Source organism: Falco cherrug, chromosome 7 (assembly GCF_023634085.1).
Source record: "Falco cherrug isolate bFalChe1 chromosome 7, bFalChe1.pri, whole genome shotgun sequence".
NCBI classification, from domain to species: Eukaryota; Metazoa; Chordata; class Aves; order Falconiformes; family Falconidae; genus Falco; species Falco cherrug.
The window spans coordinates 70,629,535-70,651,097 of NC_073703.1; the positions used below are offsets into that span (position 1 = coordinate 70,629,535).

Genomic DNA, 21,563 nt, shown 5'->3' on the forward strand with positions numbered 1-21,563 from the left:
TATCTATCTGTTGGCGTAGCTATATTGGTTGGATAGGAGTGCTGTTACAACACTATCTGAGCCTGTGCTCAGGAGAGGAATTACTCGCTGTGAACTGAAACTGTGGCCGTGCTAATTTATGAGCGTTGGAGTTGATGATAAAGTGTAACCTGTGTGGAGATATGGGCTACAGTTGGCAAATGTCTTGGCAAACAATCCTTACAAGAAAATCTCAAGAAATTGCGGTAGCTCTGAATTATCTGAAACCACATGCAGCAGTTTTGGCAAGGCTGGATTAGTCTGATATTACCTCAGTGTCTGCATTAGGCGAGGGGACTGCAGCAGACCTAGTAGGCAGTGTGGGTGGTGTGATGGCTGTGGAGGACCCCAAGCATCCGCCCAGGTGTAAGGACGTTCTGGTAGGCAGTGACGGCCATCCTGTGAAGGCAGGTTTTGTTGCTGCTGTGGAAACATTCCTCTGAGTCCAGACACTCTCTGCTAGACCAGAAAGTTAACTTCTTTAGTGACTGTTGGAGGCAAAAGTGACTCAATAGCATAACAATTTGGTTTCTCAGTTCCTGGCGGAGGCACTGCTAATGGAAGGGCCGGCTATGGACGCAGCAGTGGGACCTTGCAAAGTTTTTCTTTGGTAAGAGAGCTGGCGCCGGGATGCAGGCAGGCAAATGACCCTTGAGTCAGGCCTTTAGCTTTTTTGCTTTGACATAACGCAGCAATATTTAAGGACTCTACCCACTCCGAGTCACGTCGCACGAGCTCAGATGGGCTCTTGTGCTGGGAGGGTCATTTAAGCGGGAGGGGGGAGGTCTGGGAAGGCAAGTCCCTGTTCCCGGTAGAGCTACTTGGGGGAGTTTGTCCATGCGTTCTTCAGAAATGCGGCCAAGTGAGATGGGAACTCTGGAGACTGGAGAGCTGAGTCCGGTGCCTGCTCACAGCTGCCCGGTGGAAGGCTGCCCCCTTTGTCTGGTCCCTGCAAGGCTCTCCATCAGAGGCAATTAGGATTAGCAGGCACATTTCATGCTCTGAAAAGTCAGAAAGGGAAAGAAGAAGGAGTTTTACAAAAGGAAATGCCTGCCAGGCACAGATTTTGCTCTGTTTTTGTGCAGAGGATAAACACAGACATGAAGGTTAAAAAGCAGACTTCCAACAGCATTTAATGAAGGGCTTGGTAATGATGCAAGGGACTTGGTGATGGAGAGGGGAGGCATTGCGAGGGGCAGGGCTGGCACAGGGAGGAGCCCGAGCGACACAGCACAGATTAGCTGTTGAGACCTTCCTAGTTCACCTTCACAGGGATTTGTGAAACTTAAGCTGTGGTAGGAGAGATGTGGCGTTTTGATATGGAGAGTCACCTACTGTTTCTGGAAGCTTAGAAGGGAGGAGGGCTGTGAACATGTGGGTTCAAACACGGGTGAAGGAAGAGAATACTTGTTTCCTCAGAAACTGCAAAGTTCAGTGCTCTTCTGCTTTTTCATCTAGCACTGTGTCCTGGCCTCATTCGCTCCCCGCCCCCCCAGTTTAATTCTGAAAAATACTTTTCTCTTGCAGTGTCAGTTGTTTGGGAGCTGATTTCCAATGTATTCTCTCACTGATTTCTTTAGTAGATTGTTACCATCCTCCAGATGGAGAAATGACCGTAACCCAGATTATTTTTTCTCCTTCCACTGGCAAGGTAAAGTTATGTTTATTTCCCCAGTATTTTCCAATAAATAGGTTTCTGACTCCCATGCCAAGGCAGTAGCTGGTGGCTCTGATAGCTGATTCTGCAAGCTTTAGAGGATTTTACGGTGTATGGAATAACAGAAATTAGGAAGAAAGCATAAACCTATTTCTCCAAACCTTTGCTCACTGTTTTTTGTTAGGACTTCTTTCTGCATACAGAGAAGCTCATCTAAAAGGCTGAAAATATGCCGAAAATGTTGAAACAAACATTAGTTAAATAAAATGCAGATTGCAGATTGCAGATTGGAATGTATTTTTAGTGCTTGAATATTTTTCCCTAAAAGGCTATACTGTAGGAAACATGTTCTGCTGCTTGAATCATATGGTAGTATGAGGCATGCTTTTAACACATGCTGCTGTCACATGGAAATAAAGAAATGGTCTCAAAACAAGCATCAATGTCTGCAGAAACTTCCTTTAACAGCTCGAGCAGTTAGCTGATCAGAAGACTGCAGCCTTGACTGCCCTTACCAGCAAGGGGCCGAAATGAGAGAAGAGAAAGCTTGTATGCCCACCCACTTCTCAAACAACTTGTGAGTTGTTTCAGCCAACGGTAACAGCTGTTTCTTTCTGTTTCCATAACCTTTTCCTGTCAAGCTCTTTTAATGATACAGCATCTCCATTTGCAGGAAGATCTCTCTTGACTGTCTAGCTTGGTAACATCTATTTCCACCCATGTGCTTTGTGGAGCACCTCAATCTCTTTACACACCATTCTAGTAGTGTACCCGCTATCAGAATTACAGGAGTCTCACGGTGGTCCCCAAACAAATGGGGGTTTGCTGTTTAAAGTATGTGTGTATGTATGCGTGCTGTTACATAGTGTAAAGCAATTAATATAGTAGAGACCTCCCACGAGCTTATCACCCACTGCAGCTAAAAGCATCATAAATGACAAATGAAGAAACAAAACAGCTGAGCCTAAACAGTCCTGGTTCATACGGGTTTTCTTACAAAGAAGAAAATCACACTTACCGGCTTCATTTGAGTTGTACAAATCTAAGAGCACCACAAAGGCTTGCGGCTCTGCTTCTTTTGCAAGCAGGATTTGAGGCTCCAGTTCTCTGGTGACCTGTACTTTTAAGCTATGCAAACGAAGTATCCTCTGAAGCATAAGCTAAATAATTACATATTTAGGAGCAAGATAAAACTATTACTTTGTGTTCAGTTGCCAAAGTTGGGCTCTCACTTCTGTGATTGATCCCTTCTCCTTCCAGCAGTTGTTGAGCAGTATGTTGCTCTCCACTCATCCTGAAGGTGAGGCACGAGTAAGATGCTCTGGTATGCCCGTGGTTCAGATGATGTTTCTCTTTACCATGTTGGTTTTGGTGGTGGTTTTTTTGTTTGCTTTTGGTTGGTTGTTTTTTTTTTATGGCATGAGAGATTATGAATCTTACTAAGTAGTGTGCAAAAATTGTTTTAAATCCTGTCAGGCTTTTATTGTGGCAATGCTGTACTTCAGGTGGTGATTGGTAGTGATTTAGGAGGTAGAAAGAAGGAATTCCTTCCAATTTATTTGGTTTGATTTTTTTTTCCTGTTAGACAGTGCATGTATGGTACTGGATGGTTGCAGAAAGTTCTTGGCAAGTTGAAGGCTTAGACCACGTTCTGTCACTAGACAGTTGAGGTAGCTACAGCAAGGAAATGAAACTGCTTGTTGTTGCTTATCGGTCACGCCGAGTAGGATGAGGACTTCCTAAACAGTGATGTTTGCTTGCTCCAGTGTATATATGCAAAGGCTGTGATAAGGTACCTTATTTGACACTGGGAAGGGTACAGGGTTTTCCTCATCTGAGAGGTTCTATGCGAATATTGCTGGCTCAACTCTTGCTGGTTCTGGAAACTCACCATGCTGTTTCATACCCGATGTTCTAACTTCCATGTGTAGCAGGATGACGTAAGCAGGAGCATCTCTATGGGGTGAACAACAACAGAGAAGCGGGAATCTCTTTCTTAAGGAGAAAAATTATCAGCTTGCTTGGCGAAGTGCAAACAATTCGGATAAGAGAGGAATGCCTTTGAAAAGGACCTTAACCTCTTCTAGTTTCCCTGAGGGAAAACTGGACCCTACCATCAAAGACAAATGCTTTCCAGATGCATTTCTGCATTAATTATGGTATGATCAGACAAAGGAAGATGTCTAACGTCAGGAAGGTAAGATGTCAAGGAGCCATCATGACTGTACTGGAGATGGAGGCTTTGGGCATCTGTTCATTTATTTGTGTTTCTTGGAAATAAACTGATTTCCTTTTAAGTCTGACACTTGTGGCTGGCAAATTCCCTTTCCTATATGATGCTTGCATTGCTTACAATGTGAGTGAAGCCCTTGGGCACTTGACTGAGCTCCTATTAGGATGGTCATCTGCACGACCTGCAGCTGAGGCCTGCTCAAATTCCCATAGCCGATAGGACTGTGCAGCTAAGCATTGCCCCCTTTCAAAAGAAATTTTGCAATAGGAATGAGCACGAATGGGAATTTGCATTTTTTTTCTTATTTTGTACATCCAGGGTAAAGGAAAAATAATAGCCTTTTGAAGGGTTCAGCTTTCAGAGAGCACAGACCTCTTTGAGGCTTTCTGAGTTGACATCGACTCTTAAGATCCCTTCAGTGCTTAGCATACGCCAAACTACCCTTAGCAACATTTTGTGCATCCATTCATGAAAGTTGTTTTGCCTACTTCCTATTTACAGCTTGCTGGTACGTTGAAAACCAAAATAAATCCTTGAAAGTACCAGGTTGCTATGTATACTGTTCCTTCAGCATTAGCCCAGTTTTACATAGGTAGCTCGGCCGCTTCAGAGGCAGCGTCTTCGTGGTAGCCTGGAACAGAGATTTGCTGGGCCTTGTCAAATTCATATTTAGGATTTAATATATTTACTGTGATCAAAGGCAGTCCCAAATACCAGGCTGTCCTATAAAATACTTCAGGGTCGGAGATGTGGAGGAACCTGTTGCATCTCTCCTAGGCTTCAGAGATCAGTCATTGCATTCCAGCGGAATTCAGATTTCTTCAGAACTGGTTGAGAGACTCTGGTATGTTCTTGCAGCAAAGAACTTTATCCTCGGTTTGTCAAATAGACTTTTGTCCTGTGTTTCAGGCTTCCTGGAGCCTGGATTATAGTAAGTCAGGAACTAGTAAATGTAAAACTCGTCAGCTGTGAAAGATCCTTTCTGCATGTGTAGGATAACCTCAATATCATTAGCCACAGTTACAAACAGGCTCATAAAGAGGTAATTACTTTTCTAAGGTACTCATGCCTAAAGGCGCAAGTCCTAATCTAGGGGGAATTTTATACCAGGGCCTAATCACTTCTCAATTTGAGTCACAAATTAGCTCAGGGACTTCTCCACTTCTTCAAGCTTATCTGTAAGTGTCTTAATAAATTTTTCTCTTTACTATGAGGGGACCTGCCAGACACTAAAAACTTAAATAAAGGATCTAGACTAGAAAAAAAAGTTGAGCTCTGGTTTCTGTTGGATACATTGGAAAGAAATTCCCATGATACGTAGATGTTCCATGTTCTTGAAAGGTGTACCCCAGAGCCTGTGTAGCTCTGGAGTATTAGCTCTTCCTCGATAGCAGTCGTCTGGAATTATCCTGCTCTTCGCCAAGGGAATGCAGGAGTGCCCAGGAGAGTGGTTTTGTGCTGCTTTTTTCCCCTTTCGGTCTAAACTCGGACATTGGCTTGCATGCCTTGATTCATAAATGAGCAGTAGCTGACTGACAGAGGTTCATTTCTGCACATGCCAAGATGAGTTGGACCCTCAGAGGGGATTGAGACTGACGGATAAATATCTGTCACATGTAGGTGGCCTAGAAGAAAAGAATTGATGATTTCTATTTTTTTTTAAGTCTTTGTTAAGACTCCCCCCCCCCCAACCCCCCACCTCTTTAAACTCTCCTGTCATATGCTGAGAGGGGGTGGATGGAGATTGGGGCGGTGGGGGGAGAAAAGGGGGCTGCTGAAAGCATTTGTCTTCATTTCTGCCATCACCCAGTGTTTATTACGCAGTGATAGACAGACGCAGGAAAGCTGCCAATCAAACCTACATTCACTGCATTTCAATTGGCCTTGGCTTTGGATTTCAGCATTTTGAAATCTACATCATCTTTGCAGTAAAAGGGCGTTCTGTTTGTGGGGCTGACAAGCCTGAGACCCTCGGGTACCTGCCGCAGTCACTTGTGATCCCATCAAACACTGGAAGACCCAGGAATCAGGACAGACTGTCAAGTGCTTAGTGAGAACTGCTGCTTCTAAGAGCTGATCGGCTGCTGCCCACGTTTAAGAAGCTGAAGCGTGTTGTTTGCCTCCAGGTTACGCTAGAGCTTAAGAGGCAACAGCACTTGCTTCTGCTCTCACCCTGTCTGGGCAAAGCCAGCTGAGAATGAGTTTTCACACCACACAGTGAGCAAAAGCTCTGTAGCAAGGTTTTTAACTTGCTTCAGTTTTCCACCTGTGCTCTCCGATCTTCCCGACAAAGCAACGGAAAAAGAGGACAACAAAGGTTAGGATAGCAGAGTTGTGTGCTGGGAGGTATTTTTCTCCCTAAATTGAATGTCTGAAATGTGTACGTGCTTTTAATCCTCTTTACTTTGGGACAGTGCATGTGGGAGGCTTCTGGCAGGACTTGTGATACAAATGTTATGCCACTTTGTTATATGTAGCTAGATATAACTTAATAATTACACTTCTCAATTACATAATTAGTATAAGTAGAGGTAATTACTTAATAAAAACATGTGGCTCATGGATTTACCATTAGTGTTAGGCATACTGGTTTGGAGCCTTTGAGAAATGGATCAAATCCTTCTGAACATGCACCTTTCACTCTGTGAGCTTTGTTCCCTGTGTCCCAATTTTTTTGAAAGGTATCTGTTACCTGAAGCGCTAGCATTAGTGAGTTGATAGCTTTTGCTGGCTCTGAAACTGGTGCAGGGCTGTCCTGCAGGTGGGGAGGTGCTGCTTTTTCCCATTGTTAGCCTTTCGGTGTAGGATGTGACTGCCTTTGGAGGTGAAAGAGGTGCGAGGTTTGAATGAACACCATAACTAACCTCAAGGTTCGGGGGAAAGGGATGAAAAAACCAGAATCTTTACAGAAAAACAAGCCCATTTGCCAACAGCTTTTTTAAGGTACTTGTAGCAGTAGGTGCAACAGTTGTATGAGCCAGATGAACTTGCCGTTTGTGGAGCAGCTAGTGATGTTGCTAGGCTTCTGTGATTTGGAGGGAGCACATGATTACTCTCCTGGGGTATGATATTCTGCCGTTTATATATTACTTGCTGTGCCTACAAAGGTTATTCTCCTTGCAAAACAAATGATGACTTTGTAATGTTCATCTGTAATAAGATCAATGTTCTGGAATTATGTGCCCTGAGTAGTACTTCTCTTGCCTGTCTTTGCAGAGTGTTTTCCTTCTCTGACTCAGTCCTATAAGGCAGCAGCTGCCTAGCTGGTGATGGTAGTTGCTCTTTCCCTGCAGCAAGTCCCACTGCTTGAAATTTGTACAGAAACTAGTTTTCTGTTCTCCACCTGGTGGCTGGAGGCAAGGCAGCAGGAGAGCCACCCCTTGGGTACCAAACTCGGGCTTGCAACGAGGAGACTTCTAAAGAAGAAGCAACATGAAATCTAATTGTCCTTCTTCCACTTCTGGTTACAACATGTAATTTCATTAATGCATTGAATCCGCTTTCTCCAGCGCGTATCTTTTGTTCAGAGGAGCCCTTTGATTTGGGGGAATATGGAGAACAAGGCCTTGGGCATATGTAAGAGCAATGGAAATATTCTTAATTCTGCTCTCCAAGTGATACGTGTGCATCTAACAGAGGCAGATAGACAGACTGAGCAGACGCGCAGGGAAGGTTTGGTGATTGCTGGAGGCCTGGCACAGCTGAGTGTACAGAATAAAGCTGTCTGCTCGGAAGCCTTGCTCTTGGCATATTTTTGAGCTTTCTCCAGAACCAAAAGTCAGGGCTCAAGACAGCTTATCAGTGGAAAGAATACTAGCAGCAGCTTTCCTGGCATCGTTCTGTTTGTTTATCAGCACTGGTCTAGAGTTTGCTCCCTCACTTTGCCCTGCCTGCCTAGCTCTTTACTTTGCAGAGAAAACATAAACCCTGTTATAGTGTGTGTTTTCAGGCCATTTATTTTACAAGCCTGGGATTCCATATGAAAAGTAAAAATCTAGTCTCCTTATCTTCTTCTGCACCATTTTCATTTACTGGCATTTAACAAGCTTTTAGCTCTCCGTGCAGGCACGGGCCTGCTGCGTGCTGGAATCGGAGCTGTCGGAGTGGCGTCTCTTCCACTGTTGTGCCCAGGCAGAAGAGCCCTTCTGGGAGAGTGAAGCCACTGACTTCGCTGTGCGCTTCCCGCTAGAGACAGCGTGGAGATGCTGAAATCCAGACTGCGAAGGCTCTGGAGGCTGTGCTTTCCCTCGTTTGTGCTCGGGGATGATCTTGTTTTGCTCTCCCTCATCAATTTCTATTACCTTGAGTTTCTCTGGGTGCCGGCATATATGTGTACTACAAGGGCTGCATGTATATGAAGACCTTAGAGACTGCAAATAGTGTGAGATTTTTGACTCTAGTGCTATTATGGGAGAACTGTTTCTTCCCTCCACTCATCTCCCTAAGGATTGCGTTTAAAGCCTCTGAGGTTTCTCAGATGTATGCCAACTTGAGTTACCAGTGGCAGTTCCTTTCTGCCTGGAAAATTATGGTTTCTGTGCTAGTTCCTGAAGTGTTCTGCCTAGGCGTCTGCTTTGGGCTGTTGCCCAGATCCTGGGGTGGTTAGCAAGGGTCACGTCATTTGCCTGGAGCCACCCAGAGCAGCAAAGGGCCAGGTTGTAGGTCCTCCTTGCTAATGTTTTGTGACTGTCCTTACTGTGTGGCAAATGTTGTAGGCAGTGTGTATCTTCTGAGTGACGTTTGCAGTAGTAAGAGGGATTATGTCCACAAATGCATGTGATTTGCCAGGGCAACGCTTTTCCTTGGTATGTATTCTGGTCTGCCTTCATAGCTGTAGTAGAAAATTGTGATTCTGTGAAAATACAGCTTCACTGGTACCAATAAGTAGAATGCATTTGCACTAAATGAATTTATTAGGATTTTTGCCTTGTGAAACTGGGCAAATCTTACCCTCTCATCAGCTTTCTTTTCTTTCAGAAATGTGTTGCAGGGAGGTGCTTTCCTATTAATTTCCTATGCTCTGTGACTTATTTAGCAGGTGTTGCCATTTCTGAAAATAAGTGGGGTTTTTTAAGATTCTAGAGTTTTGTGTGTTAGATTTTGAAAGGTTTTCTATGATTTTGTCTCCCCAGCTCTTTTCTGGATAATCTTCTGAAGGTTAAACTGCTAATTATTTCCCCCTCTTCTGTAGGTGCTGTGATTGGAGATGGACAGTCAGCTGTGGCCAGCAACATTGCCAACACCACCTACCGCCTCCAGTGGTGGGACTTCACCAAGTTTGATCTGCCTGAAATCAGCAATGGTAAGCTGGAAGGAACACCAGTGCTTTCTTTTAAGTCTATACCAACCAGAGCTATACCATAAGCTCTAGAATCTCCCAAAGGTAGCTGTATGTTGCAGGCCTTGGGTTACTTGTCATGTTGCAGTGGGAACTGTAAAATGTTTAGCCTTTTGAGAAGGTTTACTAAAAGCATGCAGAGCTGTTCTTGGTCTGTCTAGCTTGTGTATTCTTGCTATCAGCAAATCCGTGCATAAATGGAGGGCTTTTTTGTGAGCGTTCTCATGGGAATATACAATCTTCTTTAGGTACAGAGTTGTTCTGTCTCCTCATTCTTCTACCAACATGTTTCTAGAGGGATATTGTCTTCATACCTTTACATAAGAGCCTGCTAATTAATTGGGTCTGAATTCTCCAAGTTATTCACATCATTGTGGGTTAAAGTGCTGCAAAACATTTTGGGAGTCATGGGTCTGCTTACCACAGTGTTGCAAGCCAGGGGAAGTAGATACAGCTTCTAGCCATTTGCAAAAGCAGTGATTTGCCCCATATCTCGGGTGAAAGCTGATTCTGGGTCAAGAATATGAGCAATATTGCTGATTTTATTTATTTGCTTGTTCTTTCCTTTGTGAAAAGTAGCCCATAGTTTTATATGTGTTCTATGGCATAAGCTAGCTGTCATGTTGGAAGAGACTTCCTTACGCAGGCACAAGCATATTTGGTGCTTGTGGTCAGCTGATCAAGGAATGACTTTTTTTGGGGGGTAAACTAACTTGTATAGAAAGGCTGTTTTTAACCCAGAATGGTATCCTGATACAGCTTGCTGCACAGTTGCAGAAATGTGTGTGGCAGCCTAGGATGAAGATAGGAGGTAGGTATCCATGAGTACGTCTCTGTACGGTGATTTTTAGCTTGGGCCCTTTCAGTGCATATGTGAAATTCGTTGCTTGACTTCTCAGCAAAACCGGATTGCGTTCAGCTTTAAGGGACCGACTTTTTTAGGGAGAACAGGGATTCTGTTTTCAGAAAGACTTCTGCTTTCACAGGTAGCTATTAAAATGAATTAAGAAAAACCTTCTCTTAGTCCTAGCCCTGTCTGTTCTGCAATCCTAGAAATTACATATCTGACAATAGAGGTCTCTGGGGGATACTGTCCTGTTGCTTAAAGAACCCACCAAAGGAGCACATGTCATGACACCATAGCAGCAGAGATGTGGGGAGCTGAAATCGTGCAATCACAGAATGGTTTGAGTTGGGTGGGAGCTTTAAAGATCATGTAGTCTGCTCCCCTGCCATGGGCAGGGGCATCTTTCAGTAGATGAGGTTGCCTAAAGCTCTGTCCACTCTGACCCTGAACACTTGAAATGATGGGACATCCCCAGCTTCTCTAGGCAGGCTGTATGGGGCCGTTTACCTCCCAGTCTCTGGGAAACAGGAGGAGCTAGGGCAAAGTCACCAGTAGTCCATCCCATTACAAAAAGTTTTCGTACTGTGTCATTCCTACAGATGAAGTATCTGCTGTTTCTGTTTCATCTCCTTCCTTCACATTGTGCAGAATACTGTGGTGTGATGTTTATAGCCTGGTGGGAAGTAAAAGCCCTGCAGTAGCCCTGGACATTGTAAAGGGGGAAGATGTGTTATATTTTGTCCTTGAGAACCATTCTGTCTCTTGGGAAAGAGCACACAGTCTCGTCTTTAAAGCAGAATACTGTGTTAAACTCGTGTGCCCAGTACTTTGATGTGTGTTAAGTGCCAAACTTTGTAGTACTAGTGTAAAGTTGTAGACTGAGGATCAGTGCTGAAGGCAAAGCTTTGCCATGTGGTAGCAATATTTTCTGTTGATCCAGCCAGACTCTGGAACAGAATAAAGATGAAGTCAGAGCGGGAAGCATCTTGCTGCTGGCTTAAATTCTTTGGAACTTCTCTGCAAGCTTGTAAATTATTTGAAGAGTGCCACAGCTGCTAATAGTGGTTTTATTTATTTTTTGCTTCATCTGGCTGCTGAGGGAGGAGAAAAATTAAAAAAAAAAAAAAAAAAGGCATAAGATGTTTGTTTATAATTTATGGAATCCCATAGAAAATAAGAACCATCTGCTCCTCAAGACATCAATATTTCAATCTTCTCCTTCTCCCCTACCAGGACATTTCCATTCTGAAATGGCTTAAATAGCTTCCAATTAGCTGGAAATTGGGCTACGGTTTCTGTTGTCGTTGCGCCCTTCTCGCAGGCAGGGTTCCTAGTACAAGCCCATCCCCAACTCTTCTGACTCCCCACTTTGTACGTAAATCAAGATGGCTTGTCCATCTGGGTTTATTACCATTTGGAAACATTCAGTTTTACTCCACTTCTTCCTTGTTACACGCTGAGCCCAACTCTGGCATTTCTAGATGGTTAGCTGTATCTCCCTCTGCCAAGGTCTAGGAAGGATGTATGAAGATGTAGCAGCTGTGCTCATCTTAAAACAGGTATTTGCCAAGCTTGTCTGGGCACAGAACAAAGGCAAGCTGCAAGTTTTCCAGGGTGCACAATTTGTAGAGATATTGTGAAGCTAAATGGGTGACAGCGGAGTGGTGGGTTGGAGGAGTTTTTTTCTGACTCTTCATGATCTCAGAAATAAAATGTTTTCCCAGTAAGGCATGTGATCTCAATAGCTCCTTTTCTTTCCATCATTTCCTATAAATTAGAGGTGGTCATGTGAGAGAGTCTGTTTACAGAGGGGGCTGTTGCACTGCCTGGGATTGACTTGAGCCACCAGTGGTTTGGGAGTTCAGGCACATGGAATGATGCAGCCGAAGTTCGGGACTGCCTGCCAGCTCCACACTCCATCAAAGAAATGACTCCGCAGCCAACCTCCGTGTCTGAGCAGCTCTTCTTCCTGTTACAGTTAAACAAAGAAAAGGGTTCGGAAGTAGGATGTTTTCCACTGAAGCGGACACATCTGAGCAAATGACAGCAGCATGATTAGCGCAGTCCTGTGATCTCAGCAGCTGGATCCCAGCACCCTTCGGAGCCCTGGGCTCAGGGCTCAGCTCCCTGGCAGCGACCTCACTAATGCTCAGTCCAGCAAGAGCACAAAAGAGCACTCCGGCAATCCTGGGGAAATGGCTTTGCAGGGAACTGGGGGATTTCGGTCTCTTCCCTGTCTTTCTCAATTAATTGCAAAATGGAAGAAGATGGCTTCAGATTTCTCCTCTCCTTTTGCCAGTTTTGCTTTTAATAACTTAAATGAAAATGGCCCATTCTTAAACTGTAATTGTCAGTCATATCAGCATTGGGGTGGAGAATTTATTTGGCAGCAGAGACAATGCTATCTCTGGCATTTATTTAATATTCTTCTAGTAAGTGTTGCATATCCTTAAAATTTCCTGCAGCTAATGGGTAAGTATTGAATCAGCGAACAGTGTAGGAGATAGCCTTTCCAGAGGTAAAATATTTGGAGGTTTTATCTCTTGTTTATATCCTTTGAATACAGTTTCTGTCATGCTGCTCACTGCTCATTATTTCATTTTCTAGCCATTTTGGCTGTACTGGTCTAGTTCTTCCATATTAGTCACACATCAGGAATTTGTCCGGTTCTAACCCTGGTTGGGACTTGAGGAAGGTGGTTTAATCAATACTTACTGATCCACAGTGGGATGCAAAAGGACTTAAAAGAAGAAAAGGGGGGTGGGGTGGGGAGGAAAGTGCACTAAATAACATAAATAGGAGTAGCTTTTAAGAAAGTGTCATCCTTAAGGATGGCTAGGAGCGGATGGTGCAGCCAGCACTGTTTTCCTTTGGCAAACAGTGCTGTTGCTGCTGGCATTCCAGGCCTTCCCCAGTTTCAAGCGTAATTATGCTGTAGGTGTAAGCACTCCAAGTTGGCACAACAGCTTGATTAATTTGTTCTCTGATGTTTCTTTTGATCTGTTCTGTCAGCTCAGTGGCTGCATTAACAACAGAAGAAAACAAGAGATGAAAGGGCAGCCTTGTTGTAAATGGCTTTCCAAAAATAGCAATTTTTTGTCCCTGAAATCTTCTGTATTGGCTTCATTTTCATAGATCAGGCCTGGGGTGCAAAGAAATCAAATAGCCTGTGGCCCTGTCAAATGCATGTGTATCTTCATCCTCCCCACGCCTTGGGAATCTCTTCAATTTTAATCTTCCTTAAAATGAAACCTTGCTGAGAACTCCACCTCTCACATTTCAACTTTTTCTGCTGGTTCTAGGTGTAAGTGCTGAGTCTCTCATCCTTTGTAAATGAGGGAAGAGCAAAGAACCATAATGCCAGCGTGAATCGGATACTGAAAGACTGAAAGAAAGGGCGCTCTTTCTTGTTCAGTGCAACTTGCATCTGTGGTGTTTTATGTTCCAGGCACACATCAAGGGGGAAGGATAGTTCACTTCTGGCAGAGGAGCTCACAATCTGTTTTGCTAAGAGGCATTCACCATATGCAACAAACTTTAAAAAGAACAAGACACGCAGTCATGTTGGCCATCATTGTGGACTTGTTCACCAAAAACCTCTGTGCTGTGCTGAAGGAGGGGCAGGTGGCGGGGGGGGCGGGGGAGGGAGAGTGTTGATAGAAAATGAGTGAACGTGTGCTATATGATTCCCAGTGTCTTTTTTTTTAAAAAGACATATAGTAAATGCTAGATGAGGAAGAGGATTAGAGATCTGGAAAAGAAAAAAATAGCCATGGAACTGTGAGGATATGTACAAGGCTTGGCAACGTCCCTGAAACTAAGTGGTACAAAAGAAATACAAGCATTTCTTACCTTCCAGAAATCAAGATGGGAGTTTCTTATGAACATCCAAGGTTGCATTGGATTAAAAACCCTCAAACTTTAAAAGCTGAGAAGAGGCATGGATGCTGTAGACTGTGATTTTCAATAGCTGTAGGAGCAAAGATGTAACATCACCTGTGCCCAGAGAAATCAGTACCTGTCCCCTCTAGAAGTTCTTGCACTTCTTTGAAAAGCACTAGGGGTTCATCAGTACAGAAGGGTCCCTGGGCTAAATGGCACCCATACCTTTGGACTGATGAAGCAAGTATACAGTCTTGCTGCTTCCAACATTGGGCATCAGGTGACAGTAGTTAACACTGTAGGGAAACTGAGGCTGACTCCCATAAACTGCATCCTGAGCCCAGAAGTGCAGGACAAAAACTTAGACATCTAGCAGAACAGGAATGAGAAAGGACAGTTCTTAGACCCCCAAAGAAAAGGACTGGACTATATATTTCTCTTCTGATAATCAAAGTTTTTTTGCACGGGTAGTGGTGGTGTGTTTCATAGTTGCATTTTGGCAAATGCTTTCCCTGTGTAGTGTGTAGCCTTGCTCTGTTGCTGGCCTTCTCACTTGGCTCTGTCTCAGGTTTGGCTGGGAGAGTCCCAGTATTCACCTGTCCAGCCATCTTCCGAGCTCTCTGCTGGACTTGTTACCGTTTAGGGTTTAGTCTGTCTTGAACAGGGCTGACCAAAAGTGTGCCCAGTATCCTGCATGTGGTCTCAGCACAAGGCTGTATATTAGCAGAGATTCCTGTTGTAAGCAGGCTCCCCAGCAGTTCAGCATTGCCGTGCCTTGCGCTGTTACGCTGGGAGGATGGCTCGCTCTTTGCTGCGATCACCAAAGTCAATTCTCTCTTGTTGCCAACTGAGCAGCTCCTAGGTAAAGCAGAAATTTTCTAAAGGTTAATACACTCTAGCATTCTTTCATTTCACTTCTGTTATGGCTCTGTGTACTTCTGATTATGCTCTGTTAATGAAATTACCCAACTTTATCAAAAGAATTCATCAACCACTCCACTCTGTGCCAAGCTAATAAAGCTAATAAATAGGACTGGTTTTGAAATGAGTCACTGAAGAACTCTGCAGGAATTCTCCCCATTTGACAGAGATGACAATAGTACAACCTGTTGTCATGTATCCTTTAGGTAGTTTACAGCAAAGAAAAGAAAGGGGGGTGGGGGCAAATTTTTAATTCTACCTTTTTTTTTTTAAGTTAGGTACTATAGTACCTTTATTCTGTTGTTTTCCTGTTTAGCTGGCTTTGGACTAAGCACTCGGGAATTTTGTTATCTTTTGGACCGTCTGTTCTTTGAAGGGCCATGTGTCTTTTAGATTCTGTTATTACAGTGCTGATAGTGACTACCGTTATTTACCTTTTCCTGTTCAGCACCTTTCTGTTTATACTAGGCTGAAAATTACTGTTTTTAGCAGCTTTGACACTGAAAAAAATGGTTGAATAAATTTAGAGTACAGGTGTAGGAGGTTTGGTACAGAATGTAATTACGCAGTCCAGTTTTTATCCTCGTCATCTTTTTCATCCGAGTTTCTTAAGTGGAACAGTAGCAGTTGATACTCAACCATGCAGGAAAGCAGTTCCCAGGAAAAATGTCTTTGAGACCAGAAGAACTAAAGGGGAGGTTCAGCGTTGCTGGAAGAAGGAGCAGTCCTGTCTTTTTGCCTGTCATGACTTCTCTGCTGCTGCAAGTGTCTCTGTGGCCATGTGGTGTGCCACCTTGGCTGGGAAACTGTGTGGCTAAAAAGTGACCTAGACAACAGTCAGTAATTTCTCAGCCGTATCAGTTTCCAGATGTAGCTTTCTTTTCACAGAAGTGTTGGAAACAAAGGGCAGGGATTGTTTCTTCTGGCAGCAGTGCCAGTTTGTTAAAGCATTGAGTTACAGCCTTAATTTGATTTGGAAGTTCAGACCTTCAGAAGTATGCACAAAGCATTCTGGCACTGTTCTTTTGTTGAACTAATAGGGAATCTAGCCCAAAAAGTGCTTCATAAGCTCAACTGCAACTTTAGCTGAACAAATCAAAGCCCCTTCTAGGCTGGGCACGGTCTGACAGTTTAGAAGAGAGTTTCTGGACTGTAGAAGTTGACACAGTGCTCCATATGATGCTATAGCTTGAAGCATGTGAGATGGGGTGTTCGGTCTTCTACATGCAAAGTTTCTGTTTTGAAAATGTGGGCTTTGTGTCTATTTTTATTTCTATCCCCTTGAGTTTGAAAATACTAGAATTTGAAATTTCCCCATCCCCAGAATACTGTATGCAGTTCCAGCTCCAAACCTCCTGGAATAGTTGCAGCGGTTTTAATGAAAAAACTGGAGCACCTTAAGGCTAGGCTGAGGGAGCAAACGTAACTCCAGCCTTGTCTTACTAAGCCAACACTGAACTGTTGGTGAGGACGATGCTAAAAGGCCCCGGAGCCTGATTGTTCTAGGAATGGCACAAGTGCGTAGTAAGATACAGGAGCTTGTAGTCTGCCTGTGCAGGGTACAGAGGGGAAAGGATTTGTACGAGGTCACCCAGCAACTCGCCAGCAGAGACTAAAGTAAAATTTCTGTGTGTGAATTGCTGCTCACTACCCCGTCTGCTGAACAGTTACTTCACTGATTGTGCGAGTGTCTCACATACTGGAGTAATTAAATGGAGGACTGGCTGGAGAAGTCTCTGCCCTTTCTCACTTGCTTTATCCAAGATTGTTGTAAAAATCAGCTGTCAGAAATGAATGTATCTACAGGGAGGAATTTTTCTCTTGTCTCCTGTTTATTGGAGATAAGAGGAGCTGGAACTAGGGGCTCCACAACAGAAGGGGAAATGAATTCAGGTGTGCTGTTTCTGATGCTGCCACTGCTAGAGTTTGACAGAGTCATGATTTGAGACTCGTTTAAACTGTGCTGTCCTTTGCAAAGGGTGATGTTATGCTCAACAAAGGAGGGGTTTGATAAAGTGCAATTGCCACTATTTCTTGGCTGAAGGCTCCAGGACATGAGTAGATTTTGTTTCCTGGGCTCATTGCGGTGTCTTATCTCCGTTTTGAAGCAAATATTACATTAATCAGTGTATAAACGTTTCATAAACTTCTGGAGGAAGCTAAATGTCTTGAGTGCCTTTTGCATGTACTATCCAGTCTCCAACATGAGGTTTAAATCTTACTTTATTCACTGTTGAAGCTAAGTGTTCTAATTGCTGTTCCTTTCTTTCTTCTTTGCAGCCTCTGTGAACGTGCTTGTTCAAAACTGCAAGATTTACAATGATGCTAGCTGCGATATCTCTGCCGATGGGCAGCTGCTGGCAGCCTTCATTCCCAGCAGTCAGAGAGGCTTCCCCGACGAGGGAATACTGGCTGTGTATTCTCTGGCACCCCACAACTTGGGCGAGATGCTTTACACAAAGCGATTTGGTAAGCGTAGAGCTAGAAGTCCGGGTGGGTGGGGGTGTGAGAAGTTACCTCAGAACTCAACCTTCAGCGAGAAACGCAATGGTCTGAACAGCAGCAGCAACATTGTGTGGCCTTCCAGCCGGTCACAGTTACGGTACTGCTGGGGAGGGCCTTGTGGTGTGGTCTGGACACGTGAGGTGCCGGTATGGGGAACTGCTAAAGGATAGATTATTTTTTTTTCTTATTCCTTGAAGAATATTCTATTAGTGGGAAGATGCTTGCGGCAAGGAAGTGTGTACTTGTGCCTGTCTCCTTATTCTTCTCTACAAGAATAAGCTTAGAATGCAATACGCTATGGGAATGCTGGAAGGGAATGAAGAAGGTGTGAGGATGTAGTGTGGGGAGGGATGTCAACCTGTGAGAGAAATAACCCCTCTTCTCTTCACAGGCCCTAATGCCATTTCGGTGAGCCTGTCTCCAATGGGCAGGTATGTAATGGTGGGACTGGCTTCCCGGCGTATCCTGCTGCACCCCTCCACAGAACACATGGTTGCTCAAGTCTTCAGGCTGCAACAGCCCCACGGTGGAGAAACCTCTATGAGGGTGAGCATACATGTAGTCCGTTTCTGTGTGTTTGCATCAGTGATTTTTGTGTCGCTTTGGCTCTAGGCTAGTGGTTAGTTGCTGGGTTATAAGGGCACAGAAGCAGCATGCTCCAGGCCCAGTGAATAATAAACATGTCATGGAATTTATTACAGAGGTATGCAAACATGGCAGGAGAATGTAAATATAACAGAATTGTGAAACTTTGCTCTGGTTTCAAATATGATGACAAACAAATACATTCCATGTCATAGAACACATTCCTAAATGTGGGTACCACTCAGAGTACCTAATAGGCCTTTTGTACTACTTGGGGTAAAACACATCGTGCTTGTGGTACTGCAGTTGGTTTTGCTGAGGGAGTTTTTCAGCTGAGGCTTGAGGATCCTTTCCTAACATTCCTAAAAGCAGCTGTTCCCTAGGAGAGCAGCCACCAGCAGTTTCAGGAAGGGTCAGAGCCAAGCTTCATATCATACTTGCAGGCTGAAGGTAAGCCTTGCCATTCTTTTGCCGAACAGGCTGTTGTTGGCTATTTATTCCTGAGCTTTCCATGTACATGTAGGTATATTTTGGCAATGGAATTACCTTTCTGTACTTCTGCTTTGTGGGAGGGCTGAATCATGACCCATTCTCTTGTTCAGTACCTGAGGGAAAACCTTCATCTTTTTGCAAACTGACAGACAGAATTAAGAAAACATGTGTGTCTTGCTTTGTTCGTCAGCGGACACAGCAGCTGTTCAGTGATAGTTCAGGATGGGAAAAGCCATGTCTAACTGATAGCGCACAGAGCTGAGGAGGCAGAGCAAGGTAATTTCTAATGCTGAAATTTGGGTGGATTCAAGTTTTAGGCCATGTATTCAAGTGACTTGTTGCAGGAGAGGAGAAATAGCTGTTCAAACCTTTTCACTTTGGGGGATAACTTGATCATAGTGGAATAAGCTTTTTTCCCCTCTAGTTCTTTTTTTCTCCCTTCTCTCCTGTCTTTATAAATTCTTCTTTTTTAAAAGGCTCCTCTTACTACTTTTGGCAGAGCAGGTGAGCCATTTGTCTAGTGGCCTGGCACTGGGGAGAGACTTGTCTTTGGGAGAAATTGCTTGATTCATCTTCAGACTCTGTAGTTGCTCTCCAGAGTGCTCATGATTCAGAGAGGGTCATCACAGCTGTGTCATTACATGAGCTGGTTTATCAGCCGATACCAAACTCCTGTTTATTGTCATCTGTTCATGTCATAAGGCAAGGGAAGATCAATGATGAGGATATTCTTTGGTGTGCCAGTCAGCACTTTTTCGGCCCTGGTTCTGAGCTACCATTCTGGTACGAGCCTCTTACCTTAAGAGACAGAAATTTAAATGCATTTATGAAAAAAGCACAGTCTGGTTAGCAGGTACGGTTGGTGAATGCTGTCTGGATATGGTAAGATCACTAATTACATGGATTCAGTATCCTGTTAGATCCTTTTAAAAGTGTGGCTTGCCCTAGTACTGTTTCTTTTTTCAGTTATTTTAAGATCCTAGTGAAATACATAGCTTTTCCTGCCAGATACGGGAGTATCCCTTCCCACAGTCTTTTTACCATATCATAATAAGTTAAGATAGAGAAGTCCTATTAGCCAAAACCGTGTTTCTTCCCCTCATCCATCATTTACATTTGCTCTAAACTCCAGTTGCTATGGCTTCTAGCCCTTCCTTTTGGAGACTTTTTTTTTGTAGCCAGCTAAATTGGTAAGCTTCTGTCTAAATCTCCCATTTATAGTTCTTCATCTCCATTTCAGACATATCTTCTTTCCCTGTGGTGTGTTATACTCTTCAAATGCTTGTACCCTTGCTCTTAGTCACCATTTAGTGAAGTAATGCTTTGTATTCCCTTAATCTTTCCTTGTAATTCAATCTTCCAGCTTTGGGGTTTTTTCTCTTTTGAATTCTCTCCAAAATACCCTTCTTCTCCCCACCCCACCCCCCTCATTCTGGGATATGTTTAAATTTATGTAATGTGATAAGCATAGTCTTACCAGAAGCCCAGAGAGGGTATTTTTTTTTTCTGCTTTTTTTGAACTACAGGGCTTTACTTACGCAGTTGAAAACTGTTGCTTTTTTTTTTCCTGTTATGATGCATTGAAAATTTTGTACAGTTTTTTCCACTGTTGCTTTTCAGACTTGCTCCACATCACTGCACTCCCGTCTCTCATCTGCTGTAGTTCTGGATTATCTTTCTCCAGATGGATTGCATGTATTCTAAAGGTTGCTTTTTTCATCTTTCTTGCACATGTATTTTTAGCTTCCAAAAAGCTTTCCCCCACATTTTAAAATCTATCCAGTCTAGCAGGATTTGCTAACTAATTTGCTGTTTTCCCCTTTCCCACGTCATGTTTAAAGATTTCAAAAATGTCTCATTTCTGACTGCTTTGGACTTCCAGCTTTTTGCATAATGACAGGGTCACAACTAGACCCGTTTGAATTAATTTGGTTAAAGAGCCTTCTTGTGGGATGATGTCGAGTATTGTTTCAACATTCTGGTGTGTCGTTGGTCACCTTTGTTCAGTTTCTAGGGCCAAACATAAAACTGTTAATCTCATAAATACTATTCCTTCATCTAGTTGTAAAAATTAGTAGAACAACTACAGGTATTTCTTCTGTCGAGTTTTGCAGTAAGACCGCTCTGTAAGTGTCTAATACTTTTCAAGACATGCAAAACCAAAACAGAGCTTTAAGTAGGAAACTTGGTAATATTCTTAGCACACTGTCTTTACAATGGATGATGAATTCCTATTCAGTTAAGTAAAAACCTGTTTGCAGTTTGGCCAGCATGCGGTCGAAAAAGGTTTAGGAAACCTGGTGAAACTCTTTTCTTCAATGTGCAAATTAGAGGGAATGAGAAAGCATCTCTGTTGCCTTTGTGCCAACAGCTTGTAATACAAAGCAATTGTTACTAAACTTCTTAATTAAAAATTAAGTCACAGCCATGTTCTGAAGCATTGCTTTGTGGATATTTTAATTTTACATCACTCGCAAAACTCTCAAGAGAGAAATTAAAGAGAAATGCTACATCAGCTTCTATGAAAATTCTTGTAAACTCTCTCACAATTGTTCGTTCCTTCACTGATGCCTTTCGATTTGCAATCCATGACCTGGGAGAGCAGGGCTTGCCAATGTGGCCTGTAGAGTCACCTGAAAGTGTGGCAACCTCTGAGGAGTGAAATACAGTGATTATCTCTGCTTCCAGTTAACCCCTCCTCCACATCCTTGACTAGTAGTCAGGGAATGAAGGTTTCTGTTCCTTAGAGAATTTCCTCCATTTCACTCTTGAAATAGAAGCTTTAAAGATGCAATTAATTAGTTTTGTTATGTGAAACTCAATACATTTAATTGCACCTAGAAATCCACTGGGTGCTGGTGTAATTTTCAGAGCTGGAGAGAAAAGTTCTCTCTGAGAACTCCAGCACTTCTGGATTGTGCTAAGGAGCATCTTGGTTACACAAGCGTGCATTGTCTATACGCATCTTACTCGTAGTATTTTGGAGAGATTGGGTAGAGTTCTACAGGTCAGGGCTGACATGAGTTGACAGAAGTATTGTTCGGAAATGGAGTAAAAGTATTGAACTGTCATGAGATCTGATAGT

General features: G+C 43.4%; 1 protein-coding gene across 6 annotated transcripts in view; it reads left to right on the plus strand.

The window, feature by feature from the left end:
• The window catches only part of AMBRA1 (autophagy and beclin 1 regulator 1), a 138,311-nt gene that overhangs the window by 74,692 nt on the left and 42,056 nt on the right, over nt 1-21,563 (plus strand). For all 6 annotated transcript variants that reach the window (XM_055716120.1, XM_055716117.1, XM_055716116.1 and 3 more), the window contains 3 exons: nt 9,100-9,210; nt 17,177-17,365; nt 17,793-17,947. In XM_055716120.1, the coding sequence (XP_055572095.1) occupies nt 9,100-9,210; nt 17,177-17,365; nt 17,793-17,947 (455 nt within the window). The remainder of the gene's footprint in view (nt 1-9,099; nt 9,211-17,176; nt 17,366-17,792; nt 17,948-21,563) is intronic.